Source organism: Centruroides sculpturatus, unplaced genomic scaffold (genome assembly GCF_000671375.1).
Source record: "Centruroides sculpturatus isolate CEXI.00-Female unplaced genomic scaffold, Cexi_2.0 scaffold644, whole genome shotgun sequence".
NCBI classification, from domain to species: domain Eukaryota; kingdom Metazoa; phylum Arthropoda; class Arachnida; order Scorpiones; family Buthidae; genus Centruroides; species Centruroides sculpturatus.
In genome coordinates this window covers 298,620-316,893 of record NW_019385082.1, presented here as the reverse complement: position 1 = coordinate 316,893, position 18,274 = coordinate 298,620, and the positions used below count along the sequence as shown (strand labels likewise).

The 18,274-nt window shown below is 26.5% G+C and overlaps 2 protein-coding genes across 3 annotated transcripts in view; one reads left to right on the top strand and one right to left on the bottom strand.

Annotated features, from left to right (window-relative positions):
• Window positions 1-2,712, top strand: part of LOC111634383 (zinc finger protein Xfin-like) — a 54,887-nt gene extending 52,175 nt beyond the window's left edge. The window contains exon 5 of the mRNA XM_023379145.1: window positions 1,319-2,712. Coding sequence (XP_023234913.1) covers window positions 1,319-2,387 — 1,069 coding nt within the window. The 3' untranslated portion in view covers window positions 2,388-2,712. The remainder of the gene's footprint in view (window positions 1-1,318) is intronic.
• Window positions 2,713-11,710: 8,998 nt separating this feature from the next.
• On the bottom strand, window positions 11,711-16,942 carry LOC111634381. 2 transcript variants are annotated; one of them, XR_002758193.1, is made up of 5 exons: window positions 16,852-16,942; window positions 15,870-16,082; window positions 12,917-13,138; window positions 12,335-12,465; window positions 11,711-11,754 (listed from the first exon to the last, which is right to left on the bottom strand). XR_002758193.1 is itself a non-coding variant. In XM_023379144.1 (4 exons), exons 1-4 carry the CDS (start codon window positions 16,896-16,898, stop codon window positions 12,402-12,404), a joined length of 546 nt encoding a protein of 181 aa, XP_023234912.1. In that variant the 5' UTR covers window positions 16,899-16,942; the 3' UTR covers window positions 12,164-12,401. The 2 variants fall into 2 exon arrangements, 1 of the variants encoding a protein (XP_023234912.1); XM_023379144.1 differs by lacking the exon at window positions 11,711-11,754 and having other exon boundaries at window positions 12,164-12,465.
• Window positions 16,943-18,274: the final 1,332 nt, after the last annotated feature.

Sequence of the window (18,274 nt, the reverse complement as noted above, 5' to 3'; positions counted from 1 at the left end):
AAATGCCTTCCGGGAGGACTTTTATGGGGAACTGGCCTCCTATTCAGTCGTTATTGGCAAGGAGAAAACCCGGAAAACTCCAAGCAGCCAGCCTGTCCGATCGCGGCGCGAACCCACGACCGAACTTCCCAGTGTTTAGGGTCTGGTCACCGCTATGAGCGGCAACGGAGACCAATACAAAGTTTAGGCTGATGATCAACATTTCCGATTTTAGTAGGTTGACGTCATACAGCTGACCAATCAGCGCGTTGTGCCATCTGGATGTTTAGTCGCACGTGTTACAAGCGACCCAGATAAAGTAGCCATTTTATAAAAATGCAGCGTCCTCTATAGTTCGTGAAAAACGCGAATAAATAAAACTGGAGACCATTGAAGTGTGTTATCGCAGGACCATGACATTAAACATATTTAAAGTATATTAAAGTATTCATTAGCTACCCTGTAAATATGACAACTTGATAATGATTGTAGCTTATTTTTTTTAAAATTTATATACTGTACTTTAAAACATTTAGAGTAGAAAATAGAATTTTTAATCACTGTACTGTACAAAATACATTGAATATAAATTTTTCTGATATTTAAGATCGTTTTATTTTTTCATTTAGCTAATCTTTATCCTGAAAATACAAGCAACAAACGAAGATAATAAAAGAATTAATTCCCTGATTCAATCTTAAGAATTCCAACGTTGTGAGTTCTTCTTATCCAGAACTTGTTATGAGGGAAGTATACTTAACATAAGTCTTAAAAATACAATATTCTTTTATTTGAATGCAAGATATTATACAAGTTTACATTTAACAATAGGAATTAATAAGAATATGAATAATACATTCTAATGTTAAAAACTTATTAAATTAAATTTTTTATAGAATTTATTTCATGTGTGTTGTTATTACTTTCAGTTGTTCTTTGGATGAAACACAAAGTTTTGAAGAAAATATTTTCCAAGTTTATAGAAAAAATTGTATATAAGATATACTGCTTTAAGTCAGTGCTCTTCATTTAAAAATATAACAGAAGCAAGTGATTCACTGCAAAGATATAAAAAGAAATATCATGAAGATATAAATACACATGAAAAATGTTTTACAGAAATTGTTTACTTTAATATATTGTTCTTGCTTAGCTGATTATATTAGTGAAATAAAATATATACACTCGAACTTTATCACTTCTAAAATTAGATTTTGTGTTTTGATGCAGAAATTGCTTTTAGATATAGAAATTATTATTTAATTAAATATTATTGTTAATTAATTATTGTTTTGATTAAGAAAATTTTTATTATATATCGATAAAATATCGTTTCAAACTACTTTTTAATTGCAGAAAAAAGGAAACAAATGAGATTTTCGTGTAAACACTGTAAGAAGAATTTTAAAACTAAACAAAATTTAAAAACTCATGAAAGAATTCATACAGGAAAAAAGCCTTACACTTGTGACAAGTGTAAACACAAATTTACACAAAAAGGAAACTTAATTAGACATCTTCGGGTCCATACTGGAGAAAAACCATTCTGTTGTGACGAATGTAATAAAAAATTTACAGAAAAAAGAAACTTAATTAAACACCTTCGGATCCATACAGGAGAAAAGCCGTACAATTGTTACATATGTAAACAGAAGTTTACAACTGAACAAAGTTTAGAAATTCATAAGAGAACCCATACGGAAGAAAAGCCCTACACTTGTGATGAATGTAAACAGAAGTTTGCACAAAGGCCACATTTAATTGCACATCTTCGAATACACACCGGAGAAAAGCCTTACACTTGTGACAAGTGTAAACAGAAGTTTACACAAAAAGGAAACTTAATTACACACCTTCGGACTCACACTGGAGAAAAGCCTTACACTTGTGACAAGTGTAAACAGAAGTTTACACAAAAAGGAAACTTAATTACACACCTACGGATCCACACTGGAGAAAAGCCGTTCAATTGTGACATATGTAAACAGAAGTTTACAACTGAACATAGTTTAGAAATTCATAAAAGAACCCATACAGAAGAAAAGCCCTATACTTGTGATGAGTGTAAACAGAAGTTTGCGCAAAAGGCACACTTAATTTTACATCTTCGAATACACACCGGAGAGAAGCCTTACACTTGTGACAAGTGTAAACAGAAGTTTGCACATAGAGGAAGCTTAATTACACACCTTCGGATCCACACCGGAGAAAAGCCTTACAGTTGTGACATATGTAAACAGAAGTTTACAACTAAACAAAGTTTGAAAACTCATGAAAGAATCCATACAGGAGAAAAGCCCTATACTTGTGACGAGTGTAAACAAAAGTTTGCGCATAGAGGAAGCTTAATTGTACACCTTCGGACACATACCAGAGAAAACCGTATGAATGTTAATTATGTCGAGTGAAATTCATTCGAAATGATGAACTAAAAAAAGATTATAATGGTCACACTTAGAAATAATTTTTCTTTGAAACATATAATTTCTATTTGTGTATAATGATCAAAAGATTCAAGCAAAACTGGTTTTAAAATTAAAATTTAAACTTTTTGAATGTGTTGTAATTTCCTAATTGCAATTTTCTGTTGTTTTATATGTAAACTTTGTCTGTATATCCAAAGTTTGTTGGAAACGCGACTTCTTAGTGAATTTCGTTATTAAAACTTTATATGAATATGTAAATTTTTAATATGTAATAACAATGTCGATATGTATAACTTTCTTCAATAAATAACTCTTGTATCGATCGTTTCTTGAGTTAATTATAGTCAAAATTAATTTATTCGATCAGTAATTAAGACAATGCACGTTTTACTCTAATTTCTAATATAGGAAATCCTCGTTAACTCGAACTCGGAGGTTCGAAATCTCGTTAGTACTTAACTGTCCTATTGTCCCGGTGGGGGATATAGAGATTTACGTGTTAAGGAATTCTATTATTTCGAAATTAAAAGTGAAAATTTTGTCTGAACTGTGATATATTAACTCGTTCGTTCAGATTGAAGTGCCTCCATACTGTAAGATCACAATAGACCAAGAACAACTCTAATCTGGTGGATATGGCTTTGCTTTAACAGTAACACAATTTCGGGTGTAACTTTACTAAAAGATACTTTTTTTCTTATCTCATAACATACGGCTGGTTTTTGGGATTGCAAGACTGGGCCACGAGTAGCAGATTGAAATATTTCTATGGCTCTATGTTACTAAATTTTGGGCCAGTTTAAAAATAAAAATATGCTTGTACTTGTTTAAGTTAGAAAAACATTGTGCTCTCTTAGTGGTAAAGGGCCTAAAACCACAAAATAAAAATAAAATTAGAAAATAAAGAAATGCTTTTAAAGCCCTAAATTAAAAATTTGGCGGTTTCTTTCGATAGAAGAAAAAACAATTTTTAATAATTATTAAAAAATATCATAAACATTATTCCATTTTAAATATTGATTGAAATCAATACGCAACAACTAGAAATTTTCCCGTCAAGCATAACTGAATATTTTTAAAGGAAAGTAGAGATTAAAGAATTGAAAAGAGTAGAGATGCAGCCCTTCACATAGCAATTCTTACTGGAAGTTGCTCAAGTCGAACTTCTCGGTATTCAGGGGTCTCGATTGTTCTTATTCTTTTAGATTTAGAATTCATTTGACCAATTGTACTCTTATACTTTCTCCTGGGCATTTTTTGACAAAATTGCGAGTCTTTTTAATTCCACGTTGATAAAAAAAATCAGGTAAATTGTAAAATGTACAGGTACAGTACGTTAGTTAGACCATATAAAAATTTATAAAAGATAACTTAGAGCTTAATAGTATAGAAATCGAAGGTCTTATTCAAATTGGAAATAGAAGAAATAATCAAGTAATTAAGGTTATGACCGATTCGGTTAAAATTAGAAATCTAATTTTTAATAAATTTTGGACTACAAGACCGAAAATGACGGACGAAAATGAAAAAATAATAATATCAACGGACTTATGTTATAGATCTAGAATCAGGAGAAAATTATTATTAAAAACGATTAAACTAGAGAAATCGGATGAAAAGATAAGAATTAGAGATGATTATTTTTTAAAAAATAAAATAATGTATACATATGATTTGAATACCAAAGAAATAATTCAGTTAAATCATTTTTTAGAGATAAATATAATACAAGATTAACAAAAATAAATCAAAATTTAAAAATAATACAGAAGAAAAGGAAAATGGCTAATAATATGGAGAATAAAAACAAGAAAATGAGTGAAGATAATTTGACAGTCAAAGTAAATGAATTGAGTGAGAAAACAGTAGAAATTCCAAAAAGGGTAATAAATAATGTGATGATAAACTTCTGGAATATTCAAGGACTAAGAGGGAAATTATTTAAAACTTCAATGAGAAAATTTCTGGATTCAAAAGAAATAATTGGATTTGTAGAAACCTGGATTATAAAATTTAGTGAAATGGAAATAAAATATCTAGAACAAGACAATAACATAATAATTAGTAATGCTCAATCGGAAAAATAAATTTGGACATCCATTTGGACATTCTTAATTAATAGTAGAATTCCAATTCTACTATTAATTAAGAAAAGATTAGGTGAAATATTCCTACAATATACAACGGACTATGTTATTGCTGTTATAATTAAATTAGAGAATAAAATCAAAATGACATGGTCTTACACGTATTTGGGAGTGGTAGTAATATATATACCACCATCAATTGAGAAGAAATTAATATTAAATAAAGTGCAAAAAGTTTTGGATAGATGGTCTAGCCCAGGGGTGGCCAAAACGTGGCGCATGCGCCAAACTTGGCGCATTGGACGGCTACAAGTGGCGCTTCAGTCGGTTCCGAGCAACATTGCCAGATTTGGCTTCATTGCAATTATGAATATTACATAGGAAATTAATTTTTTACAGTGTGTCTTGGCAAGTGTTTTTCTTACACAATTCGGTGCAATCGACCTGTTGACGTTTTTTTTTTCTTTTGTTTTGTTTGCTTGTACGTTACACGATGCATTCGTGTTCATGTACACCACTGATGTCATATAGAACTATTTTATACGGGTAGCTACACTACAACCGCATTTTTCATTGCTTGTTCTGTGGCAAATCTGAATTTTCGTCTTATAAATTGAAATACCTAAATAAGGGGTGGCCGAAATTTTTCTCCACCCCGGGCTGCTAACACTCACGGTACGCCACTGCGCATGTGAACTCGTCTATCAAAAAATTGGCGCATGGTATGCAAAAGGTTGGCCACCCCTGGTCTAGCCTGACACAATTATGGATAATAGGAGGTGATATAAACGCACGTATTGGCGAAGCCACGGATACCATATTTTTTCAGACGTTCGAAAATATAGCCAAGAAGAGACTATCCAAAGATAAAGTATTAAACACAGAGGGGAAAGTACTGTACTTCTAGAGTTTGTTCTTAATAACCAATTAATAATTCTGAACGGTAGGATGAGGGGCGATACCCCTGCAGAAATTACCTTTGTTTCCCCAAACGGGAAATCAATAGTGGACTACATTATTTGTTCAGAAGAAATGATAAAGTGCTGTAATTCCATGAATGTTTTGGGGGATGACCGGGCAGATCATTTTCCCATTCAGTTGGAATTAATAAAATATCAAAAAATAAGAAATGAATTGTATAATTGTGAACAAAGTCACCTTATTAATCTGGAACTAAGACCATCCTATAATAAACGAAAATTGTTAAAAGAGTTCGATAAAATGATTGGGGAGATGTTAAACGTGGAAAAAGAAAATGATCCAATAGAAAATTATTAGAATATTACAACTAAATTAGAGAAATACAAGTATAAGAATTGTATACGACAGAACAAAAAAATATTCAAATGCGAATGGTATAATAATACATGTTATAGTTACAAAATTAAAAAAACAAAAGAGTTTACAAGTCTTCAGACGAACAAATACCAGCAAAGCATCAATGAATTACTTAAAATATAAGAAAATGTATAATAATTTAATTAAAGCCAAAAAGAAATTATATTTTTTAAATATCAGTAAGAAATTACAGTATCAGAAGCGATTGACTCGAGAGTTTTCTGGACGATAATCAACAATTTTCGTAAAAGAAAGTCAGGTCATGACATACAGGCTAGAGTAGGATATAATGACTGGCTGAAATACTACAATAAATTCTCAGAAAACTACCGAAAAAATGTTTGTCAAAAATACATAGAAACTAAGATAAGACCTGAAATTCATCGAGAAGAGATAATTAAGACGGAAGAACTTCAGGGTTGTATTAAGAAACTTAAAGATAAATCAACACCAGGAGCAGATACAATACCTAATTTACTTATTAAAATGCTGCCACCAGAAATCATTCGATATTTAACCAGACAATTCAATCAATTCTACAGTTATAGTATAATACCGGACAAATGGAACGAAGTCATTTTTACCATGATATTTAAACAAGAGAACAAACAGGATCCAACCAATTACAGACCAATAGCTCTTCTGTCTTGTCTACGAAAAGTATTCACTGCAGTATTAGCTAGTAAATTTAACCATTGGACAGCTGCTAATAATTATAGAAATGATACGCAATTTGCGTTTGTGGAAGGAGGTGGTACTCAGACAGCTCTCTTTGTGTTGTTATCACTAATTCAAATACAGTTGCTTAAGAAAAGACATANGCATAAAAATGCAAAAAACAAAAAGAAAATTAGAATTTAAAATTCTTTTTTTGTTATTTTTAAAATTTCTCTTTTAATTTTTTTTGAACATTTTGAAATAAAGAGAAAAAAACAAAAAAAGAGGTATTAAAAAACCTAATTAATACTAGAATAAATGCATAAAAATGCAAAAAACAAAAAGAAAATTAGAATTTAAAATTCTTTTTTTGTTATTTTTAAAATTTCTCTTTTAATTTTTTTTGAACATTTTGAAATAAAGAGAAAAAAACAAAAAAAGAGGTATTAAAAAACCTAATTAATACTAGAATAAATGCATAAAAATGCAAAAAACAAAAAGAAAATTAGAATTTAAAATTCTTTTTTTGTTATTTTTAAAATTTCTCTTTTAATTTTTTTTGAACATTTTGAAATAAAGAGAAAAAAACAAAAAAAGAGGTATTAAAAAACCTAATTAATACTAGAATAAATGCATAAAAATGCAAAAAACAAAAAGAAAATTAGAATTTAAAATTCTTTTTTTGTTATTTTTAAAATTTCTCTTTTAATTTTTTTTGAACATTTTGAAATAAAGAGAAAAAAACAAAAAAAGAGGTATTAAAAAACCTAATTAATACTAGAATAAATGCATAAAAATGCAAAAAACAAAAAGAAAATTAGAATTTAAAATTCTTTTTTTGTTATTTTTAAAATTTCTCTTTTAATTTTTTTTGAACATTTTGAAATAAAGAGAAAAAAACAAAAAAAGAGGTATTAAAAAACCTAATTAATACTAGAATAAATGCATAAAAATGCAAAAAACAAAAAGAAAATTAGAATTTAAAATTCTTTTTTTGTTATTTTTAAAATTTCTCTTTTAATTTTTTTTGAACATTTTGAAATAAAGAGAAAAAAACAAAAAAAGAGGTATTAAAAAACCTAATTAATACTAGAATAAATGCATAAAAATGCAAAAAACAAAAAGAAAATTAGAATTTAAAATTCTTTTTTTGTTATTTTTAAAATTTCTCTTTTAATTTTTTTTGAACATTTTGAAATAAAGAGAAAAAAACAAAAAAAGAGGTATTAAAAAACCTAATTAATACTAGAATAAATGCATAAAAATGCAAAAAACAAAAAGAAAATTAGAATTTAAAATTCTTTTTTTGTTATTTTTAAAATTTCTCTTTTAATTTTTTTTGAACATTTTGAAATAAAGAGAAAAAAACAAAAAAAGAGGTATTAAAAAACCTAATTAATACTAGAATAAATGCATAAAAATGCAAAAAACAAAAAGAAAATTAGAATTTAAAATTCTTTTTTTGTTATTTTTAAAATTTCTCTTTTAATTTTTTTTGAACATTTTGAAATAAAGAGAAAAAAACAAAAAAAGAGGTATTAAAAAACCTAATTAATACTAGAATAAATGCATAAAAATGCAAAAAACAAAAAGAAAATTAGAATTTAAAATTCTTTTTTTGTTATTTTTAAAATTTCTCTTTTAATTTTTTTTGAACATTTTGAAATAAAGAGAAAAAAACAAAAAAAGAGGTATTAAAAAACCTAATTAATACTAGAATAAATGCATAAAAATGCAAAAAACAAAAAGAAAATTAGAATTTAAAATTCTTTTTTTGTTATTTTTAAAATTTCTCTTTTAATTTTTTTTGAACATTTTGAAATAAAGAGAAAAAAACAAAAAAAGAGGTATTAAAAAACCTAATTAATACTAGAATAAATGCATAAAAATGCAAAAAACAAAAAGAAAATTAGAATTTAAAATTCTTTTTTTGTTATTTTTAAAATTTCTCTTTTAATTTTTTTTGAACATTTTGAAATAAAGAGAAAAAAACAAAAAAAGAGGTATTAAAAAACCTAATTAATACTAGAATAAATGCATAAAAATGCAAAAAACAAAAAGAAAATTAGAATTTAAAATTCTTTTTTTGTTATTTTTAAAATTTCTCTTTTAATTTTTTTTGAACATTTTGAAATAAAGAGAAAAAAACAAAAAAAGAGGTATTAAAAAACCTAATTAATACTAGAATAAATGCATAAAAATGCAAAAAACAAAAAGAAAATTAGAATTTAAAATTCTTTTTTTGTTATTTTTAAAATTTCTCTTTTAATTTTTTTTGAACATTTTGAAATAAAGAGAAAAAAACAAAAAAAGAGGTATTAAAAAACCTAATTAATACTAGAATAAATGCATAAAAATGCAAAAAACAAAAAGAAAATTAGAATTTAAAATTCTTTTTTTGTTATTTTTAAAATTTCTCTTTTAATTTTTTTTGAACATTTTGAAATAAAGAGAAAAAAACAAAAAAAGAGGTATTAAAAAACCTAATTAATACTAGAATAAATGCATAAAAATGCAAAAAACAAAAAGAAAATTAGAATTTAAAATTCTTTTTTTGTTATTTTTAAAATTTCTCTTTTAATTTTTTTTGAACATTTTGAAATAAAGAGAAAAAAACAAAAAAAGAGGTATTAAAAAACCTAATTAATACTAGAATAAATGCATAAAAATGCAAAAAACAAAAAGAAAATTAGAATTTAAAATTCTTTTTTTGTTATTTTTAAAATTTCTCTTTTAATTTTTTTTGAACATTTTGAAATAAAGAGAAAAAAACAAAAAAAGAGGTATTAAAAAACCTAATTAATACTAGAATAAATGCATAAAAATGCAAAAAACAAAAAGAAAATTAGAATTTAAAATTCTTTTTTTGTTATTTTTAAAATTTCTCTTTTAATTTTTTTTGAACATTTTGAAATAAAGAGAAAAAAACAAAAAAAGAGGTATTAAAAAACCTAATTAATACTAGAATAAATGCATAAAAATGCAAAAAACAAAAAGAAAATTAGAATTTAAAATTCTTTTTTTGTTATTTTTAAAATTTCTCTTTTAATTTTTTTTGAACATTTTGAAATAAAGAGAAAAAAACAAAAAAAGAGGTATTAAAAAACCTAATTAATACTAGAATAAATGCATAAAAATGCAAAAAACAAAAAGAAAATTAGAATTTAAAATTCTTTTTTTGTTATTTTTAAAATTTCTCTTTTAATTTTTTTTGAACATTTTGAAATAAAGAGAAAAAAACAAAAAAAGAGGTATTAAAAAACCTAATTAATACTAGAATAAATGCATAAAAATGCAAAAAACAAAAAGAAAATTAGAATTTAAAATTCTTTTTTTGTTATTTTTAAAATTTCTCTTTTAATTTTTTTTGAACATTTTGAAATAAAGAGAAAAAAACAAAAAAAGAGGTATTAAAAAACCTAATTAATACTAGAATAAATGCATAAAAATGCAAAAAACAAAAAGAAAATTAGAATTTAAAATTCTTTTTTTGTTATTTTTAAAATTTCTCTTTTAATTTTTTTTGAACATTTTGAAATAAAGAGAAAAAAACAAAAAAAGAGGTATTAAAAAACCTAATTAATACTAGAATAAATGCATAAAAATGCAAAAAACAAAAAGAAAATTAGAATTTAAAATTCTTTTTTTGTTATTTTTAAAATTTCTCTTTTAATTTTTTTTGAACATTTTGAAATAAAGAGAAAAAAACAAAAAAAGAGGTATTAAAAAACCTAATTAATACTAGAATAAATGCATAAAAATGCAAAAAACAAAAAGAAAATTAGAATTTAAAATTCTTTTTTTGTTATTTTTAAAATTTCTCTTTTAATTTTTTTTGAACATTTTGAAATAAAGAGAAAAAAACAAAAAAAGAGGTATTAAAAAACCTAATTAATACTAGAATAAATGCATAAAAATGCAAAAAACAAAAAGAAAATTAGAATTTAAAATTCTTTTTTTGTTATTTTTAAAATTTCTCTTTTAATTTTTTTTGAACATTTTGAAATAAAGAGAAAAAAACAAAAAAAGAGGTATTAAAAAACCTAATTAATACTAGAATAAATGCATAAAAATGCAAAAAACAAAAAGAAAATTAGAATTTAAAATTCTTTTTTTGTTATTTTTAAAATTTCTCTTTTAATTTTTTTTGAACATTTTGAAATAAAGAGAAAAAAACAAAAAAAGAGGTATTAAAAAACCTAATTAATACTAGAATAAATGCATAAAAATGCAAAAAACAAAAAGAAAATTAGAATTTAAAATTCTTTTTTTGTTATTTTTAAAATTTCTCTTTTAATTTTTTTTGAACATTTTGAAATAAAGAGAAAAAAACAAAAAAAGAGGTATTAAAAAACCTAATTAATACTAGAATAAATGCATAAAAATGCAAAAAACAAAAAGAAAATTAGAATTTAAAATTCTTTTTTTGTTATTTTTAAAATTTCTCTTTTAATTTTTTTTGAACATTTTGAAATAAAGAGAAAAAAACAAAAAAAGAGGTATTAAAAAACCTAATTAATACTAGAATAAATGCATAAAAATGCAAAAAACAAAAAGAAAATTAGAATTTAAAATTCTTTTTTTGTTATTTTTAAAATTTCTCTTTTAATTTTTTTTGAACATTTTGAAATAAAGAGAAAAAAACAAAAAAAGAGGTATTAAAAAACCTAATTAATACTAGAATAAATGCATAAAAATGCAAAAAACAAAAAGAAAATTAGAATTTAAAATTCTTTTTTTGTTATTTTTAAAATTTCTCTTTTAATTTTTTTTGAACATTTTGAAATAAAGAGAAAAAAACAAAAAAAGAGGTATTAAAAAACCTAATTAATACTAGAATAAATGCATAAAAATGCAAAAAACAAAAAGAAAATTAGAATTTAAAATTCTTTTTTTGTTATTTTTAAAATTTCTCTTTTAATTTTTTTTGAACATTTTGAAATAAAGAGAAAAAAACAAAAAAAGAGGTATTAAAAAACCTAATTAATACTAGAATAAATGCATAAAAATGCAAAAAACAAAAAGAAAATTAGAATTTAAAATTCTTTTTTTGTTATTTTTAAAATTTCTCTTTTAATTTTTTTGAACATTTTGAAATAAAGAGAAAAAAACAAAAAAGAGGTATTAAAAAACCTAATTAATACTAGAATAAATGCATAAAAATGCAAACAACAAAAAGAAAATTGAAATTTAAAACAATTCTTTTGTTGGTTTTATAGATTTCTCTTTTAATTTTTTTGTTTATTTTAAAATAAGACTTCTTAAATCTGTGAAAATAAAAATAAAAAATAATCAATAAATTTATCAAAAATATTTAATTATTTAATAATTTTTAAATCAGTAAGTTTATTTTTTCTCTAAAACCCCTTCTTTAAAAATCAAACCAAAATTATTTATTGCATAATTATTAATTTGCTACTGTTGTGTCATTTATTACGTTATATATATATTTTTATTAATTTGATTAGTTGAAAATCTTGGTGTACTCATATTCATATAAACTTGCTGAATATTTTAATCCCTACTCCCATTTACCCTGTTGTTTTCCCTGTGTTACGAGACTTTTACACTACCGGAATATATTTTAGTCGATACATGGACAACAATATATATATATATATAATTTTAATTCCCTGTAAGCCTACTCCAGTCTGTCTATATGTAAAATCTCAATATCATAAAAAACATGATGTATCTCCACTTTAATACATGTTTTCTGTTCTTCTGTTAACATGGCCAAAACACCATTTTTATTGGAGATAGAAATGGTGTTTAATTTATAAATTGTGGGTAGAAAATCATCTGTGTTAAGTGTAAAATACAAAAATATTCTGATTAAACTCTTACCCGAGATGTACTCGAACCATATCAAGCAGATGGAAACTTGACTAAAATCATGGAGACAAAGAGATCATTAATCAAACTGAATGTATTCAGTTTCTCCATTTTTCATTCCTCTCCATAACTTCTGTGCTGATCTGAATGTGAAAAAACAAATATAATTATTTATTGAAAACATATCTGAATTTGAAATTTATCAAAACTTATTGAGAGTGCAATATCGACTGTGTTTATATTGATTAATTGCAAATATTACATTATATGAAATTGAGAATCAAAAAATGTTATATTTATAAATAATTGCTAGTTGATCTTATTTTCATTTGTAGCTTATTTTTTCATTAAATTAGAAATAAAACTAGTTTCTTAAATATCGATATAGCGCCAAAAATATAAAGAAGTTATGCCATTTTCATAAAAATTACGAAGTTTTCAAACTCAAATCTCTGCGTACATCTTAATATTATGTATAATTGTTGCTGTTTGAGGTACTTTAGTTCAGCATCACACTGGATTTAGTGAGAATTGTAAAGGCAAACGAATGACCGAACTAAATCGAACTTTGTACTTACATATGCAGAAACTTACTTTTTGATTGGTTTCCATACGGCCTTCAGGAAAGATCCGGCTTTTTTAAGTTTCTTTGTATCTTTAATGGCACAACCAATGGTATATCCAATGGTGTGTCCAATATTATATCCAAAGGTGTTCTCATTTTCTATGCACCTTTCGTTCATTCTGGTGTTATTTGGACGACCCATATTGTCATTATTGAATTCATTGTCGTCCTGATCTTCAACCAATCGCTGACTAAAAGTAGAAAGAAAAAATTTACAATGCAGTAAATATTTATAAAACTTATAGAGAAATTATAAATTATTACTTGGAAAACATTTAATTTTATATTGTCTAAAATATTCCATGAAATAAAGAAATTATCGCTTAGATGTCTGTTAAGTTATGGCAACAGAACACTTGAACAATATACCTAGAGCGAAATGCATTCTAATTCACGATTAAAGTTTCGATGCCTTCCGACGTTATTAAAGTTATTACTATTTTGTGGACATGTAGGTCCTCCTCTAATTCAAATTTAAAGTTATGTGCAGAACTCGTTAGTGTATGTAATTCTTGGCTTTGAAATTTTTCGGTGACGATCTCAGAGGTGAACAGTGGCGCTCTATTGAACTTTGAATATATATAGAGGATGCATATGTCGCTTAACGATGTACTCAATAACATCAGGACAGAGGTCCATACATATTAATGAAAACGAAGAATACGTAGCCGCCTGTTTTTTTATGTGTAGATAAATATAGACAGATATATAAATAATTGACATCATTGTATTAAATATATGGAGTGACCATATATTTTTTACCTAAACAAGGAGAGTTCTGAAGAATGAAAGAAAAATTTGTCTAATAATAATTAAACTTTATTTTAAAAATCTAGTAACGAGTTGCTTAAATTTCCCGCTAACATTTGGTGGCTTCATCCGCTATATTATTTTACTTAAAAAACTTTTGATATTTTAACCTTTTATAAAATAATGAAAAGCATAATTTTGAGGGTAGGGATGAGTTTTATAAAAAATTTTTAAATGCTAACAAAAAGTAAAATCGTCGTTTGATCGGACCCTACATGAGATAAGACACATGACTCCTTTTATCTCTACACCCCTAAAACTATCACCACCAAACTTTAAGGCTGTGTACACACTAGGTGTTTTTAAACGCGCGTTTAACGCTCGTTTTAAAGAATCAAGAGTTCTACATATGCGTACACACTCAAACGCGCGCTTTTGGCCAAGCGCGCGTTTTGCGGGCGTCAGCTGAGCGCTTTGAGATATATGTGCTAAAATGGAGAACGATCATTTCGATACTGATCTATTTATTGATGAAATCTAAAAGAGACCAACCATCGTCAAAGGATTTTATAGATATTTTAAAAGAATTAAAAAACTTGGGTTCATTTTGTCTTAGTTTTGGATACAACGTCGCAAACATTCCATGAGTCAGTCTATCTCGTAATATTGGGTGCACCCAAAATTCTCTTTGTGTCTGCCATCGTCTTTTATAGCGACGATGGAGTAGGCACACACAATCAATTACTTTCACGTCCATTTCCAAACTGAGCCAGTGCGTACGCTCCAAAAACGCTCGTCGAACGCCGAGCTAACGCGCGTTTTAAAACGCCTAGTGTGTACACAGCCTAATAGCTTCAATCCTTGTAATACTCAAACCTCCCTAAAAAATTTCCGAAATTTTCAGCAAAAAGCACAAGAGTTATTAAGCTTCAAAGAAGATAAAAAAAATCGTGCCCCCAAACACACACAAACACATCTATCTATATATACAGAAAACCCCCGATTTTTGTTGCATTTCTGCACGTTTCAAGATCTCCAGAGTCTTGTAAAATATATAATATGTAAAAGTTTTAGAAATCAATTTTTGTCCGATCGCCATACTTTCCCTCTATTATATACAACAGAGCAGAGAAAGTAAAAATAATGTAGTGACTATAAATTTGTCACATTAAATTACAAGTCATATTAAGCGATCCTATTTATATTTTTGATTTCTAAAAAGAAGAGAAAATTGAGACGCGTGTTCATCCTGTACATATAATTTATACGAATGGTAGAATATACTATATAAATTTACGTAAGTGATTTCAGATGTATCTGAAATCACTTACGGTATAGTAAAGGAATGGTCCATATGACCATCCCTTAATATATTGTACTTTAATATAAATGAACTATATTTTCAAAAAACGTTTAATCCTTTAGCGGCTTATTCCATACTATATTATAATAGTGTATAGACTAACTGTATTATACTTTTGTCCATTTTGGTCATTCTTTGTGTACTAGGATTTGTTATAATGAGGGACGAAAAACACAATTTCAAATTAAAATATATTTACTGTCTATACTGTAATGTACATAAAAGATTTTATATGCCACTATGATCGAGCATTTCAGGTCAACGTTTTGCCTCAGCAAATACAATTTTTTTTTATGTTTATAATTTAATATACCCATATGTATTTTTTTTAACATTTTCGGAATAGACCTTTAAAATGCCATTTTTTTAACTTTTCCAGCAAAACTTTCTCTAAATATTTACCTGTTTATTACAACAGAGTTTCATTCACTCAATTCCTTAAACGAATTATCAACTCTTTAACCCACTGAGTAATTATCCAGCTCACACCATCTCAGTCTGCAGCGATAAGGGCAAATTAAAATATAAACATAAAAAGATAACGTCTGCTGAGAAGAAACGTCGGCCCGAAATGCTCGATTGTGATATAATAGCATATAAGATTACATCACAGTAAATATATTTTAATTGGAAATTATGTGTTTCTTTTTCCTCATTATAACAAGTTCACAGTGGACCTCCACTTTAGACTTGTTATAATAACACAAGAATGTCTAAAGTGGATAACAGTATAATATAAGTAATTAAGGACAAGAAGCACCTATCAACATGATATAACTGTATTACATATAAACAGTAATATAACTTACCTGTTAAAGCGATCGCACGTAATATCGTAAAATGGCCGAATCTTATCCATTGTTTGTTTATATGCAGGACTGATGTTATTTTTCAAGATGGACTTTCCAAATTTAATTTCTGCGGGTTCGTCCTGCTCCAATAGGCCTTTATTTTTGCCCCGAAATTTAACATGATCCAAATTCTTTGGATTCACGAATCCCGCACGTCCATCTGATCTTGCCCTGAAAATGGAAAAAGAAAATTCATATAACACAATAAATGTTAAATACCGAAACCTTTATTCTGATTTTAAAATCGAATATATAAAAATTTTCCAATGAGTACTTATGTAACCTTTTAGAAAAATTACTACACTCTAAAGAAACTTTTCATTTAATGTATAACAAAATTTCTTATCAAACTGTAAACTAAACAATGCACGGCTTAAGGAACTCGTAAAATTTCATCAATTTGAGTGAGGGAAAGAAGTTTTTACAAATTATGTTTAAATCTTTAATAAGCATCTTATTATAAAACAAGTTATAATAAAATTTAACAGCTTACAAATTATATCTGTTAACTACTAATTTAATCATTTATGACAATAAATTCATTTATTACGTGTAGTGAATCGAAAAGTCTACAGATGATAAATAAGTCTATAAAAATAGGTTCATAGAGTTAAAAACGTATTCTGTATCCTTTTCTAAGTAACAGTATATGTAAAAAGCCCTAAGATGTATTTACATAGCACAAGACCTTAATTTCTAAGCTGTTGAACTCACATGCAAATCTAACCCTTTCATTTCAACACCAAAATGATTATAGAATACAGAAAAACATAAAAATGTTTGCTTAAAAACTACATTCAGTAATATCGAAAAGTCAAAATCTTTAAATCAATTTAAAGTAATTATCATCTGCACCGAGCAATTTCATTTTAAAGCCATTAATTTTTCGAATAAATTTCTTATTTGCATAAATAACAATAATTTGTGAAAAATCTCTTACTCCAAAGTTTCTGGCAAGGGTTGATAACTGTATGAATCAAAAAACATTTTTAAGTCAATTGTAAAGCGCACTCTTGCAATAATAGAGCTAGACAATGAAAATTCAATTGTTGAGTTTCTTTGTTACGCGTTAATTGAAGTAGATAAAAATTTTAATGATTAATTTGTGGTTTTATTTTCTATTTTTAATTTTTGAATTAGTCCCTGTGTAATAATAAATAAAGGGTGATGGCCATGGCAGTAAACGTCTTGGCCCACCTCTTTGGATGAGTTGGCATCGAATCCGGGAAAGCAACTCTCCAAGAATTTTTCATGAAAGATCTATCTTAGATACGTTGAGACCAGTCTCTTACCATTGTAGGTTAGAACATATCTACCGTTGTGTACCACAATGAACAGGGTTGATAGTTTTTTAGAATTGTTTACCTGTGTCTGAGTGGAAAAACCACTGAACATTTGTAGTTTTTAGTCAGTTTGTGCCTCGCCGACAGGCTGACAACATAGAATTTTTCGAGTTTTCTTCACGTTTGTAACATCTAAATAGGGGTCAGTTTTCCATTGAAATTTCTCCCGAGAGGCACTCTTCTTCAGTGTCGTGTTCCCATACACAAATAATGTAATCCCTTTTAATATTGGCATAGCAAAAAAGTAATATTATTAATGACAATAACTATATCTGAACCGCCATCTGTGCAATAGAATTACAGTATGCAGTGTTGCTGTTGATGGCAGTTTATTAATGCTCTGAAAATCAGGACATTAATTGTAGTGCAATATGTAGCTTATAGCTTTATGTGAAATTTCAAACTATTTTTTTTTTTTTTAATTTAATAATTGATTTAAATTACAAGCTTTACATTTAAAAAATATTTAAAGTATGGACAGGGAAGTTCATAATATTTCATCTCTGATAATGCTTCCTTTTCGATTGACGCACCTTTCTGGTCCTGCTACTCACTCAAGCAAGTTTTAAAAACATTGAGAGTTTAGGTAGTAATCATACGTGTCATTTCATTTTACCAAATATGGATATCCTAATTCGTGACACGAAGAAAGTACATTAAAAAATGTTGAAAAAAAGTGCTGCTTGTCTTTGAATTCCTACAGAAGTTGTCCGGAAAAATGTGTCGTCTGTTCGTCTTCTATCGCTCGAATACTAAGTTTTATTTTATTCCTACGTGCTTTTATTAATTTCGATACAAGCTTCATCAAACAAATTGGCAATTTAAGCACAGATAATTATTTAAGTACACTTCAAGACACAGTACTTGATTCCACTTTCCACATTTCTACGTCATTTTTTTCTGTTAATTAAAACCAAGACGTAAAGGTGACAGTTTTATTGTTATTTATAATTTAGGATATCCTAAATTTTGATTATCGATATACTAATTATGATATCGATTATCGAGAAACGAGTATTC